The 22,220-nt window shown below is 34.5% G+C and overlaps 1 protein-coding gene and 1 non-coding gene across 2 annotated transcripts; one reads left to right on the top strand and one right to left on the bottom strand.

Moving 5' to 3' along the window:
- Nucleotides 1-7,668: 7,668 nt before the first annotated feature.
- Nucleotides 7,669-7,741, bottom strand: Trnav-uac. Its single transcript has one exon. It is a non-coding gene; the product is annotated as a tRNA-Val (tRNA).
- Nucleotides 7,742-11,220: 3,479 nt separating this feature from the next.
- On the top strand, nucleotides 11,221-12,294 carry LOC123668931. Its single transcript, XM_045602622.1, has one exon. The coding sequence runs from the start codon at nucleotides 11,221-11,223 to the stop codon at nucleotides 12,142-12,144; it is 924 nt and encodes a 307-aa protein (XP_045458578.1). The 3' UTR covers nucleotides 12,145-12,294.
- Nucleotides 12,295-22,220: the final 9,926 nt, after the last annotated feature.

Below are 22,220 nucleotides of genomic sequence, written 5' to 3'. Positions count from 1 at the left end.
GTGCGCCTTAAAATTCGGTGCAAAATATTTTTACGATGTACGTTTTATTGTAATATTATATGTAAATGTTCGAAATCTTTCTGATGTACCCACCATGTGAGTAAATTAAGTACAATATTATAAGGGAAATTGAAAAATGTACAAAATAAATTGTAATTTAAAAAAAAAAATTAGTTTAATTGTATTGCATTTCAATTCCTATAAAAATGTAAAATCATCAAAGCGAGTATTCTTTTATTTTTTCTCTTCTTTGTTTTATTTTCACTCAGTGTGTTTCACTCAGAAGACCTGCATACTCTGAGATATCAGGCTAGAACGCTATTTCTAGTTCCGACTTAACTCGATATACATGTACTCACAACGTTAACTCAGTAAAAACTGTCTTATGTCGGTAGTTATTCAAACTTCATACCTTAATAGTTGTATTTTTATATACTTTTTCGGCGCGTTAGGGAAAAATAATGAGAATAATATTTAGGATGCGCGCGCACACCGTCGCAAAAAACTGACACCCAAGTTAGCTAGTCAACGAAGAAGTTAGCAGAGTGAAGTCAGCTAGCCAATGAAGTATAACTTCTAACGTTACCATGCATAAGTACACACACACTTTGTTTGAAAATGATAAATTTTGAGTACTTGTACAGAAATTAGATTTTGTTGTACATTTTACAAGAGAGACATATCCGTAGAGTTGAACTTATTATCGCTATTAAATTTGCTGTATCTCACTCTTCCACTATAGAGTAAACAAGCGTGTGCAGTCAGTACTGAAGTCTATGGCTTGTCCAGAGAAGCTCTTGTGAGTGTTTGCGGCAGGATTATGAATAAGTGCTCTAAGTATGTGTTTTTGTATTTTTTATGATCTTCAGGATTTCTGGTTGCCTCACACACACACCCTCTCAAAGAAATGCGACATTATTTGCGAGCCGTATTTATGATTGGATGTGACACTTCTACGTGAATTAAGACACCTCTTGAGTCGGTGAGGTTTATATTTTGAGAAAGGTATATTTTAGATATTACATTTTATGTACAGTAATAGTCAATTTTAGGTCGCACTTTCATTCCTCTTACTTTGTCTTTCTTGCACGCAACTCAGTCTTACAGCGGGGTGGGGTTCCCTTCCAACTAACTTATGGAGTAAAGATATGGACACTGAAGCAGAAAACTAATAGTAATTTTACAAAATACGGGGTAAGATCAACGATTGACTACCAGGGAGAGAAAACTGTTCACAAGTTACTTATAAATTGAGAACCGCCTCCTTTTTTGGAATCGGTTAGTAAAAATAATAATTTAAAGACTAAAATATCATAACCTATTTTAAAATGTTTGAGTGTGGCAGGCAGGCAGGCAGGCAGGCAGGCAGGCAGGCAGGCAGGCAGGCAGGCAGGCAGGCAGGCAGGCAGGCAGGCAGGCAGGCAGGCAGGCAGGCAGGCAGGCAGGCAGGCAGGCAGGCAGGCAGGCAGGCAGGCAGGCAGGCAGGCAGGCAGGCAGGCAGGCAGGCAGGCAGGCAGGCAGGCAGGCAGGCAGGCAGGCAGGCAGGCAGGCAGGCAGGCAGGCAGGCAGGCAGGCAGGCAGGCAGGCAGGCAGGCAGGCAGGCAGGCAGGCAGGCAGGCAGGCAGGCAGGCAGGCAGGCAGGCAGGCAGGCAGCCAGGCAGGCAGGCAGGCAGGCAGGCAGGCAGGCAGGCAGGCAGGCAGGCAGGCAGGCAGGCAGGCAGGCAGGCAGGCAGGCAGGCAGGCAGGCAGGCAGGCAGGCAGGCAGGCAGGCAGGCAGGCAGGCAGGCAGGCAGGCAGGCAGGCAGGCAGGCAGGCAGGCAGGCAGGCAGGCAGGCAGGCAGGCAGGCAGACAGACTTTCGAGAGTTTCCCTCGATTTCTCTAGGATCCCATCATCAGATCCTGGTTTCCTTATCATGGTATCAAACTAAGGATATCCCCTTTACAACAAAAAAAGAATTATCTAAATCGGTACATCCAGTAGAAAGTTATGCGGTATAATACAACGTAGGTCGACGAAAAAAGCGTCAAGTAAAAACGCATTATTAGATATAGCTCGAAAAGTAGTTGTTAGATCTAAAATAAATTTAAATGGGACCAAATGACACACACCACCTTTCGATTAAAAAAAAAATTGTCGAAATCGGTCCACCCGGTCAAAAGTTCTGATGAACCATACATTAAAAAAAATACAGTCGAATTGAGTACCTCCTCCTTTTTTGGAAGTCGGCTAAAAAGGTATAACTAAGTTTGACACACAATCATATAATTTGCTACAAAATACATAGAATCAGAAGATGCGTTCTTTTTATTCGTTTTTAAAATCTAAACGTAACCTTATGACCGAGCTTAGCTCTGCAATGTATTTTTTTTTTGGTAATTCTTGTGTTATGGAAATTATTTTTAAATATAAATTACATACTGATGAAATATAAATAATATTTTTCGGTCTCACTGACATAATAATAAGAAATATAAACTTAAAAAAATAACTTAATAGATACGAATTATATACGTTGGTTATAGTTTTTCTCACAAAAAAGGAAATTGAAAAAAAAGGGAAACAAGTAAGCGGACTCGACTAGATGTCCCACATGAACTATTACAACCTCATTAGTAGTGACGAAATCTGCCGTCGTATTGTAATGATATTGTAGCAGTTTATCATTGCCTAAAAACACGAATAAAACGGCGCATATGTCTGTACAACTGTCTCTGGATAAGCTAACATATTATTATTATTCACTCATAATCTCTTAAATTTATTTTTGATCACAATATAATTCGTTATTAAATTTCGTAAAACTATACGAAATTATAAAATGCTTAAATTGGGTTTGGGGACAAGTAGGTAGCTTGGGGGTAAGCAGACGAAACAATAGTCAAGTAAATAACGCTTCATCGAAGATTGCTCAAGAAGTGGCCATAAGATCTCGATCAAATCAGATGCGACTACAATACAATCTACATTCGCTTTGATTACAAACAATATTCATCAAAATTGGTATATCCAGTTAAAATGTATGTGGTATAATATAAAATAGGTGGACGAAAAAATAGTCAGGTAAATACGCATTAGAATAAGTCGAAAAGTACTTATCAGGCCTCAAATAAATTGAATGGGACTACATGACACGCGTGTGGTGCTGTGGGACACCAGATAGTAACGAAGTTCCTTATTATAAAATATTAATTTCAAGTTTCTTCCGAGGTTCCTATAAAGAAAGTAATTATTCAAATATACATTTTTTATTTTGATTTTATTATTGATAAAAATTAAACAACTACTTTACAAAATTATCTATACACTTTTATTTCATTAAAAACGATTTATTAAAATACTAACTGACCTCGAAAGACGTTGTCTTGCCATATATGTTATTAACCCTCTTAATTCCCACCCCCTTATAACTTCATCATTACAGCCTATACAGTCCACTGCTGGACATAGGCCTCCACAAGTTTACGCCACAAATAACGTGAACTCATGTGTGTTGCCATAGTCACCACGCTGGACAGACGGGTTGGTGACCGCAGAGCTTATAACTTAGGGGTATGAAAAATACATGTTGCCGATTCTCAGACCTACCCGATATACACACAAAATTTCATAAAAATTGGTCCAGCCATTTCGGAGGAGTAGGGTAACTAACATTGTGACACGAGAATTTATATATAAGATATAATAATTATCGAATGCTATAATAATAATAGCAAACTGCAATAATAATAACTAGACTATACACTAGACACTGTACATAATATGATATGATACATAAGAATGTTGTCTTTGTACCCCTCCGCTACTGCCCATAAGATTCAACTTCGTTCCTTAACCTAACGCGCCTTCGATACTTCAGGTTTGTAGTCTATTTAGGCATACCATCAAATGAGTTGTGCGCTTGTTTACCGACCTAGTCGTATATACAAAAAGTTACATTTGCCATTTCGACTCACTTCTCAACATTTCAGAACACGCGTATTGATTTAGAGCATCGCAGACTCTTGTTAATTTCTCTTTTCAGATATTTCCACTGTTTAGATAAAAACGTTTGAGGGCTCTTACGTCAAAGGACTATCAAACTTTCGAAAGTTTTGCGTTGCAAGAGTTTCTTTGACAATCCGACTCGTAGTTAGTCACAAGTTTACGCGAGGTGTTTTTATTTACAAGGAAACCCATTTTATATCTCACTTAAATCTGGCGAGAATATCCTTGTACTATTACGGTATAGGTGCTCAAGATGTCTATGATAGATGGCGTTAAGTGTACTTTAAATCGCGCTATGGTTTGGTTCACTGAAAATAATATAAGGCTTAACATGATGACAAACTGCTTTTGCTCTGCAATGTATCCTTGTGCATGTGTGTATGTTGTACAATACATATGACTTATGAGGGACAATAATTTTTTTTTAACAATAGTTTATTAAACATCATACTTTACAATTCACAACTTAAGGACTAAATATTTACAGATAGTTTTGGTATAAATCATGTCCGCGTGGAATTGTGCCAAGAATGCTGGCAGCATTTCCCCGTTGAATCGCTATGCCGGTTCTCTGGGCAACAAATGCACCAGCCCTCTTGTCACCAGACAATAATTAATAATAAGTGATAAGCTTGAATTGTTTAACAATTAATTTTATAAAATCTTTGATACGGTCACTGTGACTTGATTTAAATTATTCTCGTTCAGTGAGCTAGTTCATATTTTTAACCGACTTCCAAAAAAGGAGGAGGTTCTCAATTCGACTGTATTTTTTTTTTTTAATGTATGTGTCATCAGAACTTTTGACCGGGTAGACCGATTTCGACAAATTTTGTTTTAATCGAAAGGTGGTGTGTGCCAATTGGTCCCATTTAAATTTATTTGAGATCTAACAACTACTTTTCGAGTTATATCTAATAATGCGTTTTTACTTGACGCTTTTTTCGTCGACCTACGTTGTATTATACTTCATAACTTTCTACTAGATGTACCGATTTTGATAATTCTTTTTTTGTTGGAAAGGGGATATCCCTAGTTTGGTACCATGATAAGGAAACAAGGATCTGATGATGGGCTCCCAGAGAAATCGAGGGAAACTCTGGAAAATCCGCAATAACTTTTTACTCGGTGTACCGATATTGATAATTTTTAATTTAATCGAAAGCTGATGTTTATCATGTGGTCACATATAAATTTTATCGAGATCTGATAACTACTTTTTGAGTAATCTTTGATAACGCGTAGTTGCTTGACTATTTTTTCGTCGATCTACGTTGTATTACTTATCGATGTAATTGAAGTCGGTTTTTTTTTCGTTGGCGAGCAAACACAATTTTTTTGACGAAGGATGTGAAATCTCATACGTCAAAATAACGTAAATATTTCAGAGAACCAGCGAAACAGACGTATTTGAAACCAGTAGAGGGAACACAACAAGAGTAAAGTTATAAATTATACATGTCACGTGACTGTATAAAGATGTTAAAAATTGTGTTTGCTCGCAAACGAAAAAAAACCGACTTCAACTACATCGACGAGTAATACAACGTAGATCGACGAAAAAATAGTCAAGTAACTACGTGTTATCAAAGATTACTCAAAAAGTAGTTATCAGATCTCGATAAAATTTAAATGTGACCACATGATAAACATCCGCTTTCGATAAAATTAAAAATTATCAAAATCGGTACACCCAGTTAAAAGTTATTGCGGATTTTCGAGAGTTTCCCTCGATTTCTCTGGGACCCCATCATCAGATCCTAGTTTATCCAAACTAGGGATATCTCCTTTCCAACAAAAAAAAAAAATATCAAAATCGGTACATCTAGTAGAAAGTTATGCGGTATAATACAACGTAGATCGACGAAAAAAGCGTCAAGTAAAAATGCATTATTTGATATAACTCGAAAACTAGTTGTTAGATCTCAAATAAATTTAAATGGGACCAATAGGCACACACCACCTTTCGATTAAAAAATAAACTGTCGAAATCTGTCCACCCGGTTAAAAGTTCTGATGTAACATACATTAAAAAAAATACAGTCGTATTGAGAACCTCCTCCTTTTTTGGAAGTCGGTTAAAAATAAAAATTATAACCTAAATATCTCTCAAATTCCTTTTCGAATCATAAAACCGTGCCAATATATCGTGTCTCTAAAGCGTTAAGTAACGAGATGTTCCGATATAATCGTACGAATCATATTATGGTCCTCCTCGCCATCGCTGTGGATAAAATTTGTTTTAATCATTACGCCCCATACAGTCATAAAGGAGTCACCGGCAGAGCGCGCCGCCAACGATCTCAGTTATTCGTGTGATTTAAAAATATCGACAAACATGCACATACGTTACACACTGCTGCAAGTAGGAAGCTACGAATTTATGGTGACACAAATTTTAGTTGATTACGATTTAGCCAGTGACATGTCACTGCTGTTCGTAGGCCTCTTTCGTCATCCAGGAGAAGGGTCGGAGCTATATCCATCTGCTCCACTGAAGATCGGCGGATATATTTCCTCCTTTGAGTAACGACCACTATCAGGTGTCTTGGGAAACACCAGAGAACGAAAGCTTAACGTGCTTTCCGAGGCACGGTGGGGAGACCCATAAAGACAGACAACCAAAACTTATTATTGTTTAACTTATAATTGTTTTAATTATTTTCCTACTCCTATTACCTGCTAATTAGCAATGTCGAAGAATAATTAATAAAAAATTATAATAAATAATAAATTAAATAAAAATAATTTATTTGTAGCCGCCACTATAACTGGTAGCAAGCAATATTTTATTAAATTTGTATTAGGATACATAAGTTGTGTGAATCAAATGATTGTTAAAACGTTGTGTTGAAAAATATGGAAGTCATACAATAAAAGGGTTATAACTTCAAAAAAAAAAAAGAGTAGTCTACCTACTTATTTACCTACCTATCTACCTACACCTACTACTGTATTAAATGTAATTTTATTTATTTTCTTAATTAAAGAGGAAAGATGTGGGGGTAGGTTGATAATAAAATTGTAAGAATGGGTGAATGTAAAAATAAAGATCCGAGCATTACACCTACAAACCTACCTACTGCAACAGATAAAAAATAAAATGATAAATAGTTCAGTTCATCTAGGAAATAAACAGATAAGAGTAATCTATATAAATAAATAAAATTGGAGTGTCTGTTTGTAATATTAAAATAACCGCTTTTTACTGAATACGTATAGATGTATACACGGTACATATACCAAAATAACATTTTTTACAATTTTTGTCTGTCTGTCTGTCTGTTTGTTCCGGCTAATCTCTGAAACGACTGGATCGATTTTGACGGGACTTTCTCTGGCAGATAGCTGATGTAATAAGGAGTAAATTAGGCTACTTTTATTTTAGAATTTTATTTATTTTATAACTACGTGAACTGAAAAATAAATGTTCGAATAACTTTTTGATTAATATCTTTCGGTCGGCAACGCGCTTGCGATACTTCTGGTGTTGCAGACATCTATAAGCCACGGTAATCGCTAACCATCAGGTGAGCCGTACGCTCGTTTACAAACCTAGTTGTGTATTTAAAAAAAGTATTAATAATGTTAAAAACGTAAATGACGCAATGAGTAAATATTAGAACATATTTTTATAGCATAAAGTTTTATTGGTAATAATGAATATAAAATAAAAAAAACATGATTCCGGCCAGGATCGAACTGGCGACCTCCTGCGCGTAACGCAGATGTGATAGCCACTACACCACGGAACCATGTCAATATACATCCTAATTTTCTAAACATATGGGAAATATTGAAAGGGAATGAAAGTGACTAAGTGGAACTATATTCAAGGAGTTACTATATAACTCTCTCTCTTTCTGTCTTCACTTATATCTCCCTCTCAACTTCCGTTCGCCTCGATCACACTTTTCGTCTCACTCTCGTCACGCATTCACCAACTTACTACCTTAGTCAAGCGCGCGTAAAGTACTTTTGATAACCTCCTCCTTTTTTTGGAGTCGGTTAGGAAATAAACTTCCAGAAAATTAACACTGATTTTGGTATAGCCTTAATAGGGATTGATAATATTTTGAGAACAATTTTAAATGTGTAATAATATATCTAATATATAAAATGCTCGTGTCGCGGTGTTTGTAGTTAAACTCCTCCGAAACGGCTTGACCGATTCTCATGAAATTTTGTGTGCATATCGAGTAGGTCTGAGGATCGAACAACATTTCTTTTTCATCCCCCTAAATATTGAGGGTAGTCCACCCCTAATTTCTTTTTAATTTTTGATAAATTATTTATTCTTTATTTTATTATGATTTGGCGTTGAATAATTGTGTTTGCTCGCAAACGAAAAAAAACCGACTTCAATTACATCGACGAGTAATACAACGTAGATCGACGAAAAAATAGTCAAGTAACTACGCGTTATCAAAGATTACTCAAAAAGCAATTATTAGATCTCGATAAAATTTATATGTGACCACATGATAAACATCAGCTTTCGATTAAATCAAAAATTATCAAAATCGCTATACCCAGTAAAAAGTTATTGCGGATTTTCGAGAGTTTCCCTCGATTTCTCTGGGATCCCATCATCAGATCGTGGTTTCCTTATCATGGTACTAAACTAAGGATATTCTCTTTCCAACAAAAAAAGAATTATCAAAATCGGTACATCTAGTAGAAAGTTATGCGGTAAAATATAACGTAGGTCGACGAAAAAAGCGTCAAGTAAAAACGCATTATTAGATATAACTCCAAAAGCAGTTGTTAGGTCTCAAATAAATTTAAATGGGATCAATCGACACCCACCACCTTTCGATTAAAACAAAATTTGTCGAAATCGGTCCACCCGGTCAAAAGTTCTGATGTAACATACATAAAAAAATAAAATAAAAGTACAGTCGAATTGAGAACCTCCTCCTTTTTTGGAAGTCGGTTAAAAAACAAGAAACAAGTCTGATAGACTTGCTATCATACGTTCTCATAACATTAGCAAAGTGTACATTCAATATTGATATTTTGATTTATATAGAACAAACTTTTATTTTACAAAATATTATAGATATTTACAATTCACAACTTAATAGGTATATATTTATTTCTATTAGTTAAACTTTAAATGATTATGATTATGGAAATAAATATGTTTGCAAAGGAAATTGTATTTATGTCTGAACATGCTAGGCTTTACACTAGATAGGCCTTATAATTTCTTACTTTATAGTTTATAGTTTGAGTTTCGACAAAGGAACAGCGCCAAATAGTGTTCGGCAAATACGCTAAATGTTAATGAGATGATATAATGGGTCGGTACGTTCCATACAACGTACCGATTTCAAAAATTATTCGGCTGTTATCAGGGTATCCCTAGTGCACAACGCTTATATTAACTTACAAACTAATATGAACGTTAAGGCAGTACTAAATCAATGTTTTCCCGACCATATATATTGCACATGAGAAATTTCTATAGCGCGATTTAATTTCCTACAGTGACATCTAGTGGATGGATTGTTGATGTTAAACGTATCATCCCCATTCTACTTTCTCATCCCCAATTCGCTTCACCCTCCCGCATTAAAGACGCGCTTTATATAAGCCAATATAAACCATATTACACCCATAATACGGCTTTAAATAACAATTATCCATCATTTATTGATTAAATTCTTTTTTATGTTTATTGAAACGAAAATAATAGTTACTTACTACATATGTCTGGGGATCGTGGTCAGCATCAGGGTTGCATCTGGAGCGGATGATTTGCCTCCACCGGTCTCTGTCCATGGCGTCTCTACCGCGCGATCTTCTACTACTATTTTTATAGTAGTCGAAAAATTGTTATGAAATATTTGAAGAGCTTATTTGTATTTTATTCATTAGATGTTCTTAAAGCCATTATCAATGCCATTGAATAAAATTTTAAACGACTTAAAAAAGGCGAAAGTTATCGATTCGACTGTATTTTTTTTTAAGTAACCTCATAACCTCTTACTGGGTAGACCGATTTCGATGATTCTTGGTTTAATCGAAAGTTGACGGCACGTGTCACGCGGTTCCATTTACCTTTTGAGTTTATCTATTACATACGACTATTTTTTAACATGTAATTGAATTCGTTTATTTCGTTTGCAAGCATACTTATCTATTCTTCAGTTTGAGTATTATTAAAAATATTAGTTTGTTTTCTAAATATATACCAATGTCTTAAAATATTATTTATATATCAAGAATATTTTTATGGCTACAGAGGCGGTATTAAATATACTATACATACATAATTATTTTTCTAACATTTATTTATTTGAGGAAAACTTACAGCTAATTATAAAAATAACAGAAAAGAAAATATGAACACGTCATCGTCAGACCAATTACAAGTTTCCACTGATGTTAAGAAGTAATTAATATTTGTATATGGTGTGGAATAATTATTGTCCGTATTTATGCAAAAAGGAGCCACCAGCAAAAACGAACTTCTGAGATTATGGGGCAAAGGATTTACAAAAACATGTGCAGCTCTGTTAGATGAAGCAAAATTAATATATATTTTATCTAAATTCATGGATAAATTACTAATTAAAGTATGTGTATACAAATTTTGTCTGAATACTCTTAAACTTTCTAGATAAGAAAATCCGCAAGTGGTCCTTTTTAACATGTATCTACTGGTTGATAGCTTTTCTGATTTTCTCATATGCAAAAAAGTACCACACCGCAGGGATTTACTGATACAAATGAAACTGTGTATTTATAATATCGTAATATTGCTTTGATTACCAAAAATTATATTAAAGTATACATATAGATACGTTTATTCGATTTCGAAATCCACCGTATCTAGTTCATCTATGTCGTTTTCTATTGCATTATCATTAATGCGACCATTATAAAAGCTCTTTGTATCTTGTGTAATGAGATGTAATATGGATTAAATATCCGCTAGTTTCGCTGGTGATACTGGCTTCCCCCAAGATAATCCCGTTAAGATAACAGCTGGTATGCCGCAAACAGCGGTTTGGTGGTAGAAAGGTGATGACCTATCCAAATTGTGCAGTTTTTTTTTACATTTTATTGTACACCACAAATATATCACAGTCGTGTGCGTAAGCTCCTTCCGCGCGGACGTGCCTTATCTTATCGCTATTACATCGCGTCCGTTGTGCTTGTGTTTAAGGAGATAATTCGCAGTGTTGATTCGATAGGTAACTGATCAGGTGAAATACCTAGCAAAATGGTGCAGTGTAAGTTGTGCAAGCTATCTCTGGCACGGGTAAAGAGTGATAGCACTATGACATGCAATGGGACATGTGAGGGTGTATTCCATAAAAAATGTGCGGCAAAAATTGAGTTTTTTTGCGAAACTGGTATGTGTGATGAATGCCAAATATCACCAACTGTGGGATCACCTATTACAATGGACCTGTCAAGAGCTACACCGGAGAAAGTGCTGGCAGAAGTAAACGAGAAGCTGGCTATTGTTTTCACTATGAAGAAGACACTTGAGTCAATGTCAAACGATATTAGTTTTTACGCAGAGAAATATCAAGAACTCATGGAAGAAAAAGAAAAAACCGATAAGAAGATCAAGGCGCTGGAGCATAAGAATGTTCACCTTGAAACAAGCAACAAGGCGTTGGAGGAACGAATTATGTATCTTGAGATTAAAGAGAAAGAGAGAAACGTGGAAATAATAGGTTTGGAAGAAGAGGGTAAAGAGAAGTTAGAGGATACTATAAAAGTGCTGGCCAATAAATTGGGCATGGATACCAAAACCATATGTGAAATAAAGAGGGTAGGCGAAGAAAAAAAGAACTCAGCAGCGGGCGAGCAGCAGCGTGAGAATAAACCGAGACCGGTTATAGTCACTATGACCACACGTAATGCGCGTGATCAATGGCTAGCTACAAGAAAAACAGTAAGGCTAAGTAATAATGACTTATTCGAGCATGGAAATAAAAACCGGATTTATATAAACGAGGATCTAACTAAGTACATGCGTAATTTATTCTGGACTGCAAAGATTGAACTAAAACCGCTATATAAATACATATGGACACAAGCGGGTAAAGTGCTCATTAAGAAAGATGACCCTAAGGATAAAAAGATCAGAGCTATTCGTACACTATCTGATATAGACAAGTACGCGAACAACTAGGGCCACTTCTTTATGTATCCGTGATTATGCAACACATAGAATATCGCTATAATCATAATTCGATCAATATACTTTGGATGTAGAACCTAAAACTAAGTATAAAAAATATTTAAATTTAAATAGCTGGCATCAGGACTTAAAACAACAAAAAACAAGTTTTAACATTATACACTTAAATATACGTTCTTTAAGAAAGAAATTTAATGAATTTCAAGCACTAATACAAGATAGTATGGATAAACTAGATGTTATTATTCTCACGGAAATCAATATTAAAAAACATGAACTGTATTTGTACAAATTGGAGGGGTTTGAGATGTGTGTAAACACAAGAGAAAGTACAAGAGGAGGTGGAATCTTAATGTATGTTAAGAATGTTCACAACTTTACCACTGACATTTTAAAACTTAACTATTGCGAAACAATTAAGTGCGAATTGTTCCGACCTGGCAAACGACCAATGCATATTTTGGGTGTATACCGACCACCCAAAACAAATAAACAGGGTTTCATAAAAGAATTACAACAAATGTTAACCAGTGTGCCTTATGACTGTGAGACGGTAACTATCGGGGATACAAACATTGATTTGTTGACGAGTACGAGCAACATTGCTAGTATCTACAAAACCAACATGTGCGAACTAGGTTTAGAGTGTGCGATCATCGACACTACGCGCGAGGAGGTATATGGAGGCATAGTCACGAAGACATGTATCGATCATGTGTGGGTGCGATCTACAATGGGGACGGCAGCGTATGTGTTAAATAGCAAATTATCCGACCATTATTTGATAGGACTAGGCATCAGCTGCGACGACTGTTATGTGAATAACTCTGTGACGAATAGAAAAACTCAGGTAACAAAAATTTGTGATAATAAAGTGCGTGAACTATTCGAAGCTGTTTCTTGGACTGAATTAATGGACTGTAAGTGCCCTTTACTTTTATATGATAAACTATGTTCAATTTTTTCTAATGTTTATGATCGGTCTCAAGTAACACAATTTGTAACTAAAAAACGAAAACCAAAAGGATGGATTAATAAAAGATTAATAAACATGATTTTGACTAGAGATAAACTATTTAAATATTGGAAACAGAAACCTAATGATATGAACTTGAGAAGTCAATATAATAAATATAGAAATAGACTAAATAAAGAAATAAATAAAGCAAAAAATAAGTTTCAAAAAGAAGAAATATTAAAATGTAAAAATAACCTAAAAAAAGTGTGGGCTAAAATAAATAACTGGACAGGTCAGAGTAAAAAAAGTATAGATGACATTATATTAAAATATTTAGGCAGATCCAATACGATGATAGAGGTGTGTACCAACTTTTCTTATACATTTACCCAAGAAATTATGAATATTAAGCATGTGTGTGATTGTAAGTTTCTCGATAGATCAACGTATGTAAAAGAAAACTTAGTGTCACTGAGATTTCAAAAAGCATCTCCTGTGGATGTAGAAAAAATAATAAATAATTTGAGTTGTGATAAATCACCAGGAGTGGATAGAATAAGAGTTAGAGAAATTAAATTATTAAAAAATAAAATAAGTCCGATTTTAGCATTGTTTATTAATTTATGTGTAGAAAAGGGAACGTATCCAAAAAAATTAAAAACCGCATTAATTCGGCCAATTTACAAGCAAGGCTCGCACACAGATTATACTAACTATAGACCTATAGCCATATTATCAGTTATTAATAAAATAGTAGAAAAGTACATAGTCAACCAAATAAGTAACTTCCTAGAAAAATATAACATATTAACAAGCGCACAGCATGGTTTCCGGCGTGGTCGTAGCACGGAGACGGTGTTAGCCCGCTTCACAGATGAAATAAATGAAGCACTAGATCAAAGGAAGCAGGTGGGGGTGGTCTATATCGATTTTAAAAAAGCCTTCGATACCCTGGAACACCACCAGCTGTTGCAAGCTATGCGGGAGTGTGGTGTTGCAGGACCCTTAAATAATTGGCTCCGAGCGTATCTGAGCGAGAGAACATTGATAACGGCAGTGAGCGGGGCTACCGGCGACCCGGCGCAAATCAGCTGTGGCGTACCAACCGGTTCCGTGTTCGGCCCCGTTGGCTATATTATGCATGTGAACAATATGTGCAATGTTGTCAGCAACTGTAGTATATATATGTATGCGGATGATACCTGTCTATTATACGCAGATAAGGAATTGAGTGTCATAGAAAATAAAATCCAGCAGGATTTCACCAATATTGTACGGTGGGCGCATGACAACGGAATATTAATCAATATGGAAAAAACAAAATGTATGTACATACGATCACCTTATTCCAGGATTGTAGATACCGCGCCAAAAATAGTGGGGCATAACTATGAGTGTCTGCATCAAGCACATTCATACTGCAATTGTTTACCTATTGAAGTAGTGCATGAATACAAATACTTGGGCTTAACCATAGACCGGAATTTCTCGTGGCGAACGCACATTAACAACTTATGTGAAAAACTAAGGATCGTGCTTACTAAATTCCATCATTTAAGTTTTATATTAGATAGGTCAACTATGTACACTGTTTATTACGCGCTAGTAGACTCGTTGCTTTGTTATGGACTGACTAGTTACGGACGCACGTTTAAGACATATTTAGACAAATTAAAATTAATACAGACTAGGTTCTTAAAACAGCTAGTTAACAATAAAGTCAAAAAGAAATGTAAATCCAGTGATTACGAGGAATTATTCATCGAGTGTAATATGCTGCCAGTCCATGACAAGGTAACTTTGTTGATAGCTGTTCAGCAATTTTGTAGCGATGAATTTAAAATTTGTATTAATAAACCTATAGGGCGTAAAACAGTCAGCAAAAAAGTATATGAAGTACCTACATATAGTAATTATTTCGGTCAACGTAAAAGAAAATATATGGTGCCTATAATTTTTAATAATTTGCCACTAACATTAAAAAACAATAAATTAACAAAAAGATCTTTTAAAAATCAACTACAAAAGAGCCTTTTAAGTGTTCTCAAGGAAAGAATTATCGAATTATATAATATCTAACTTAAGTATGTATTTTCTTGTAAATAATTTTAAGTAGTGTAAAATAAACTAACAATAGTCAGTAAGAATAAGTATTACCTACAATGTAAATTAGGAGCTACATTTGCCAACAAACTGTTTTACAGTTTGGCAGAAGTATTGTATAAAAGCAACTTGTAAGACTTATTCTGAAATAAACATTATTATTATTATTATTATTATTATTACAAACAAAGCTTAAAGATAGTCACAAACAGTGAAGTGCAATTTAGTTTTAAATAATATTGTATTGTTTTAGAAACGTGCGTTTAATTCTCAGAAGTGAGTTAAAGTGGTCGATTCATACAAATCTGTGTGAACCCTAATTTATTTTCATTTAAATCCAGGCTATTGAATAACTTTGTATTAAATTACTTTCTAATTATTGTCTTATTTAATTTTGAACTCCAAATCCAATGTTAATTAGCTAACTATTAATCTTTTATTTACCTCTCTCAAGTTTAGTTCGTCGCGTTAAAAAAATAAACTATTTTCTCCTTCTCTCTTAATCTTATTTTTTTACGCGCGACATGTATAATGGTACTGTGTGTGGATCTGTTTTGTATAAAATGACATGATAGTAATATCCTTTCTTTGTTTGAACAAAAGTGCTGACTATGGGCAAAACACATGAGTTCGCGTGATTTCTCTCGCGAACTTTTGGAGGCCTATGTTCAGCGATGGACTGTATTAGGCTGAAGTGAAACGCAAACGTTTATTATTGAAATAGGAATATAAAATAGATTTTTAAATAATAGAAGAAAAAAACGTTTTTTTTTCGCAGAAAGCGAATATTTATTTTTATTAAACCGATTAAAGAAAATCGATAAAAATTAATTCAAAGAAATTGATTTAATAAATATCGCTCCAGCTAGTTAATAACAAATTAAATACACAATACTTAACAAATTAAAAATCTTTTATAGCATATACTGAGTATGAATTAATACGTTATCCAGCGCTGGGGATGGGATGGATTTTTAAATTAAACCCATCTTCAAAAATTACAACTGTATCCAGTTATCGGATTTAATTTTCTGATAACGTGGATGAAAATTTTCAGTCTATATACCGGAAGGTAAACAAGTCGTTAGCGCGATCTAATAGCGTACAGTGACATCTATTGGCGGGGAGGTAGAGGATGGTGAACAGGCTCACCCTCTTCCCCCACCCGCTACCTAGTTCCCCCTTAATATATCTAACACAGACACCTAAACCTTATCACGAGCACAATAAGCTAAAATTTAATAAAAGAATATGAATATTTACTTATAAACCTTTCTTAATATTCAATCAATTCAAAAAGCTACGTAATCTAGTACAATAGCTAGCGAATTAATGATTTAGTATTATTGTACAGTATACTACAGCCATACGAGTATACTAAATTGTTGTATAACACTTATGATGGATTATTTTATTATATTAATTCAGACTTAGCGTATAGAGAATCAAATTTAAGACAAGTAGAACTAACGTGCTACTTTTGTAACCGACTTCCAAGAAAGAAGGAGTTTCTCAATTCGACTGTATTTTTTTTTTTAATGTATGTTGTTACCTCAGTACTTTTGACCGGGTGGACCGATTTCGACATTTTTTTTAATCGAAAGGTGGTGTGTGTCAATTGGTCCCATTTAAATTTATTTGAGATCTAACAACTACTTTTCGAGTTATATCTAATGATGCGTTTTTAAACGGTTTTATTTAGCTCACCCCGTTTGTTTTATTTTTTATTATTCTTGGGTCAAATTTAGTAATTCAAATTTCACCCTCTTCCTGTCAACCGATTAATCTGAAATTTTGTATACGCTTTGGATTTTGGTGACAATACAATTATGTTTATTCATTATTATTATAAATTCAAGATGGCCGCCGCTACAAAATGGCGGATAACGTAGGTTTTATCAATCCCATCAATATGGGTATCAAATGAAAGGGCTCAACAAGCAGAATACAATATACTATAAAAAATTGAAATACAAGATGGCGGCCGCTACAAAATGGCGGATAACGTAGGTTTTATCGATCCCATCAATATGGGTATCAAATGAAAGTGCTCAACCAATATAATCAATGTACTATATAAAATTAAAATCCAAGATGGCGTCCTCTACAAAATGGCGGATAACTTAGGTTTTATCAATCCCATCAACATGGGTATCAAATGAAAGGTCTCAACAAGTAGAATACAATTTACTATGCAAAATTGAAATCTAAGATGTCCGCCGCTACCAAATGGCTGATAACAATTTTTTATCAATCCCACCAATATGGGTATCAAATAAAAGGGCTTGACAAGAAGAATACAGTGCACTATACAACCTCAATATTTAAGATGGGCCTTGCAATAATGAAGCACTAAATGAATTAAACAGAATGCGAAATAAAAACTAAAAACTAGAAAATAAAAATAGGTAAATAAACTTTTTAAGTTAAACGGTTTTATGTTAAACATACATTGCAATGTTTAAGATAAATGTACTAAAAACCAAAAAATAATAAAATAGATACAGTCGTGGGAATTATAAACATATGCATAGACTAGACTAAAATAAAACCGTGGGGCACGTCAATTGTCTACAAATTATCGACTTAATGTGCGATAGAAGAATCGTTTAATTCGTTGTTAAAATAGGCAGTTGGCCCGCAGACGGTAAGGAAATTACTTACTATTTTCTTGCTCATGGAAATTCCAATAGTTATACACTCCATGTAAATAAAAGAGATGTTTCAACTAGTTTATCGTTGGACATTCACACTGCTGGCTGGCGAGGAATCGTTTCACTGCTCGTAGTTTGTCTTTAATCGACAAAACATATGATAAAAGTACTACTCGCTCACCACTATGAAACCCTAAAACTCGCTTATAATCGAGCTTGCTAGCTTGTTTCCACATTCTAGCCCTACTTATCACACGTCCATCGTTGTCGGTTGAACAACTGCCTAATTATAGTGTAACATTACAAAACAAACATTTTAATCAACGATTGTAGACAATTGACGTGCCCCACGGTTTTATTTTAGTCTAGTCTATGCATATGTTTATAATTCCCACGACTGTATCTATTTTATTATTTTTTGGTTTTTAGTACATTTATCTTAAACATTGCAATGTATGTTTAACATAAAACCGTTTAACTTAAAAAGTTTATTTACCTATTTTTATTACTTGACGCTTTTGGCTGAGGAAAGCAGGATTTGATGATGGGATCCCAGAGAAATCGAGGGAAACTCTTGAAAATCCGCACAACTTTTTACTTTGTGTACCGATTTTGATAATTTTTAATTTAATCAAAAGCTGGTGTTTATCATGTGGTCACATTTAAATTTTATCGAGATCTGATAACTTCTTTTTGAGTAATCTTTGATAACGCGTAGTTACTTGACTATTTTTTCGTCGATCTACGTTGTATTACTTGTCGATGTAATTGAAGTCGGTTTTTTTTCATTTGTCTGCAAACACATTTATTTTTTTAATGATTGTTACTGTTGGCCCTACTGGCCTTTACAGCGTCACCGGCGAGAGGGGCCAGGTATAATACAACATAGGTCGATAGTAAAATAGTCAAGTAATTATACACAGTATTCGATATAACTAGAAAAGTAGTTGTTAGATCTCAAATAAATTTAAATGGGACCAATTGACACACACCACCATTCGATTATTATTATTTGTTTTATCGAAATCGGTCCACCCAGTCAAAAGTTCTGAAGTAACATACATAAAAAAATACAATCGAATTGAGAACCTCCTTCTTTTTTGGAAGTCGGTTAAAAACATGTGGCTTATTATAGGGATAACTTAATGGATATGTGATTATTTTTATCTTTTTAAGAAATAATGGGTGATTGGAGTATCCGAAAGAAAAATGTCACTGATTGCCAATTCGTTCGATTCTATTTTTAAACGACTTCAAAAAAGGAGGAGGTTACTCAATTTGACCGTATATATATATATATATATATATCTTTTTCTTATGTATAAAATTATCGTGTCACAATATTAGTTAATATACTCCTCCAAAACTGCTAGACCGCTTTTTTATGAAATTTTATGTGCATATCGGGTAGGTCTGAGAATCGGCCAACATCTGTTTTTCATACCCCTAAATTTTAAGGGGGGGGGGGATTAAGGTGGCTAATAACATAAATGGCAAAATACTGCACTTTCTTAGCCTGCTAGATAACATTAGTTCTCACTGTCGCAACCTGGCTGGAAGAGATCTCTTCTGGAGATAAGTCCACCGTTTTTAACTTTTGCTTACAAATACCTAAGTGTAAGTAACTGTAGTAATGTAACTAAATTTAAGTGCAATAAAGAACAAAGTAGACTAACTTTTGGTACAATTAAAGCTAACTACAGTCTTTATTTTTCATTTATTACAATATCTGAGAAGATTATTTATAATTTAGTAGATAATGTAAAATCAAATGAAACAACGATCGAGCCGCGCGCCTGTAGAGTTCGCCCGGGTTGCACAGTAAAATGGTTTCAAAATATTTTAAAATGAACTCAGGTTATAATGCGGGGTTCAGCGAGTAACATAATATGACGAGAAAGGACGCGGGCGTGTCACGTGGTCAGTGAAATAAGTCTGTACAAACTACCCTATTGAAAAAATCTCATAAAACATGCACAAATGCAGACCAAATTCTGTTACAGGGTTATGAGAGCCCATGAGATCTGATAGATTCTTATAACTCGCTATGAGAATTTGGTCTGTATTTGTCCATGTTTTATGAGATTTTTCCATAGGGTATTTACTGAAGCCATCGTTGGAGCGCTTTGAATTAAAACTAAACTAGAATATTTTTATGATTTTATTAAAAGTAAAACTAAAAATAGTTCTTAAAAGCTAGTTGACATCTATAATAAAAAACAAATATCTTAGGAAACACACGGTCGTCTGTTCCCACAGTAAGCAAGGCAAAGCTAGTTATAAATAACAGCCGAAACGACTGACGGTTAAAATAAATAGTACATATTTCTTATTTATTATATATTTTTACCCGACTGCCAAGGAAGGGTTATGTTTTTCGCGCGTATCTTGTATGTATGTATATTTGTATGTAATATTCTTTACTACCTCATAATTCCAGAACCACTGAACGGATTTACATAATTAAGGTATCGTTAGGTTCGTCTTAGCTGCCCAAGTGTTCTTAGATAGGTGACATTAAAAAAAAAACAAACATGGCGACTGCGCGAAGCCATTGTAGTTAATGAGAAATTTTTTTTTTCTCGAATACTACAATATGGGTATCAAATTGAAGGGCACAATACAAGGATTTTAAAAAGGTATATCATGATTATTATTACCGTAATACTAATAAAGAAATAGAATATTAAAGTTTAAAAAATGTGGACTTTGCTCTTTCCCACACCTATGCCATGCCAAACTCGCCTCCTAGGCCACGATCAACTTCGGGGTGTAGCCTTTCTAATAAAATACAATGGTTAAAAAAAAAACATACAATTAAAATTACAAATAAAAGTTAATAAATTTCCCACCAATTTACAATTACATTAATAAAATCAATAACAAATACATAATACCAAATACAAACAAATAATTTTAATAATAATTTCATTATATTAAAACTAATAGTTGTTGACTTAAGCAGTCACCTATTTGCTAAAGGTCAGGCTTACGTTGCTTTGAGCAGAGTGAGATCTTTCTCCGGGCTTGCTATCAGTTCTCTTGATCCTAAAAAATTACTTAATCAACCACATGATGTAAACTGTTTTAACGAATTGAACCGATTACGTAATTTGTCTGACTAAAACGACAAAAAAAGGCATGAAATTGAAGGATAAGTCAAATCATTCTCTCTTTGTGCATGTCTCCGACTGCATGTTATGTACGACGTTGCATAAAGTTTCGAAGGACTACCGTATTAATATATTTTAAATGTACAACACAAAATGTTTGATATTGTTTCTATTTATTTCGCTGACTTTGTGTGCATATTGAATTTTTATCTTGTTTCAGCTTTTTCAGTTGATTTTCTATTAGTTGTTCTTCACGCAGGCGGGTTTTTTGTTTTTTTTTTTTAATTATTATTTTATTTATTTCATTATATCAGGCGGGAATCGAACCCACTAGGAGCAGAAAGAAGGGCCAATACAAACTGCGCAACGGGCTAGGGCTAGTAGTATTCGATACAGAGAATAGAATGATATGTTCGGCTTGGAAGGTTTAAACACCCCCCTCCCAGCTAGTGTGACGTCACAAATTCTGCAACTTTATACCAATTATTATTTGTTAATATAAACACCAGTTTCGGCTTTTTATGGTTTTATTTTTTTTAACTAATTTTGCAATTATTTCATACTAATAACAGTCACATATATATCAAGACTGCTCAACCCCAGGTCCGCGCAAGCAAGTTCCGAAATGTCCAAATTACGTTACAGTTGTATGTGAAAAGGTTTTCTCAGACCATAATTATGTAAAAAAATAAATACCGTATATCAATAAGTAAAAAGTTATGCGGATTTTCGAGGGTTTCTCTCGATTTCTCTGAGATCCCATCATCAGATCCTGGTTTCGTTATCATAGTACTACACTTAGGATATCTCCTTTCCAATAAAAAAAGAATTATCACAATCGATTCATAAATGACGAAGTTATCCACATAGCCCACAAAATATAAATGGGTCAATGTTGGCTTTTATCAAAACGTGGTGGAAATATTAAAAAAACAACTGACAATGTCAAACTGTGAATGTTATCTCTCATTCGATTTTGCAAAAACGCAACGATGAATCCCGGGAATCCATGTTGAATTACGTTTTACTCCAATCCATACGAAATATTCACTCACAACCCCCACAGAAATATTGCGACCACACAGCTGATACCTGACCCTTGACAGCGTCCAAATATGCGTTCCACTTATAAAATTCGCCCACAACGCCCGTGGCGTTTTTTACGTTAGTGGAACGACAATTTCGGCGGTTGTGATCGATAGCGTTGCGGGCTTTAGGTGGAACGCGCCCATAAAGACT

The sequence above is a fragment of the Melitaea cinxia genome, chromosome Z, assembly GCF_905220565.1.
Source record: "Melitaea cinxia chromosome Z, ilMelCinx1.1, whole genome shotgun sequence".
NCBI lineage: Eukaryota > Metazoa > Arthropoda > Insecta > Lepidoptera > Nymphalidae > Melitaea > Melitaea cinxia.
Note: the sequence above shows the minus strand (reverse complement) of the source record. Positions and strands in the feature narration are given on the sequence as shown.

What these genes read in the sequence shown, in the direction of transcription:
- LOC123668931 (XM_045602622.1), top strand. Translation starts at nt 11,221, where the DNA reads ATGGTGCAGTGTAAGTTGTGCAAGCTATCTCTGGCACGGGTAAAGAGT.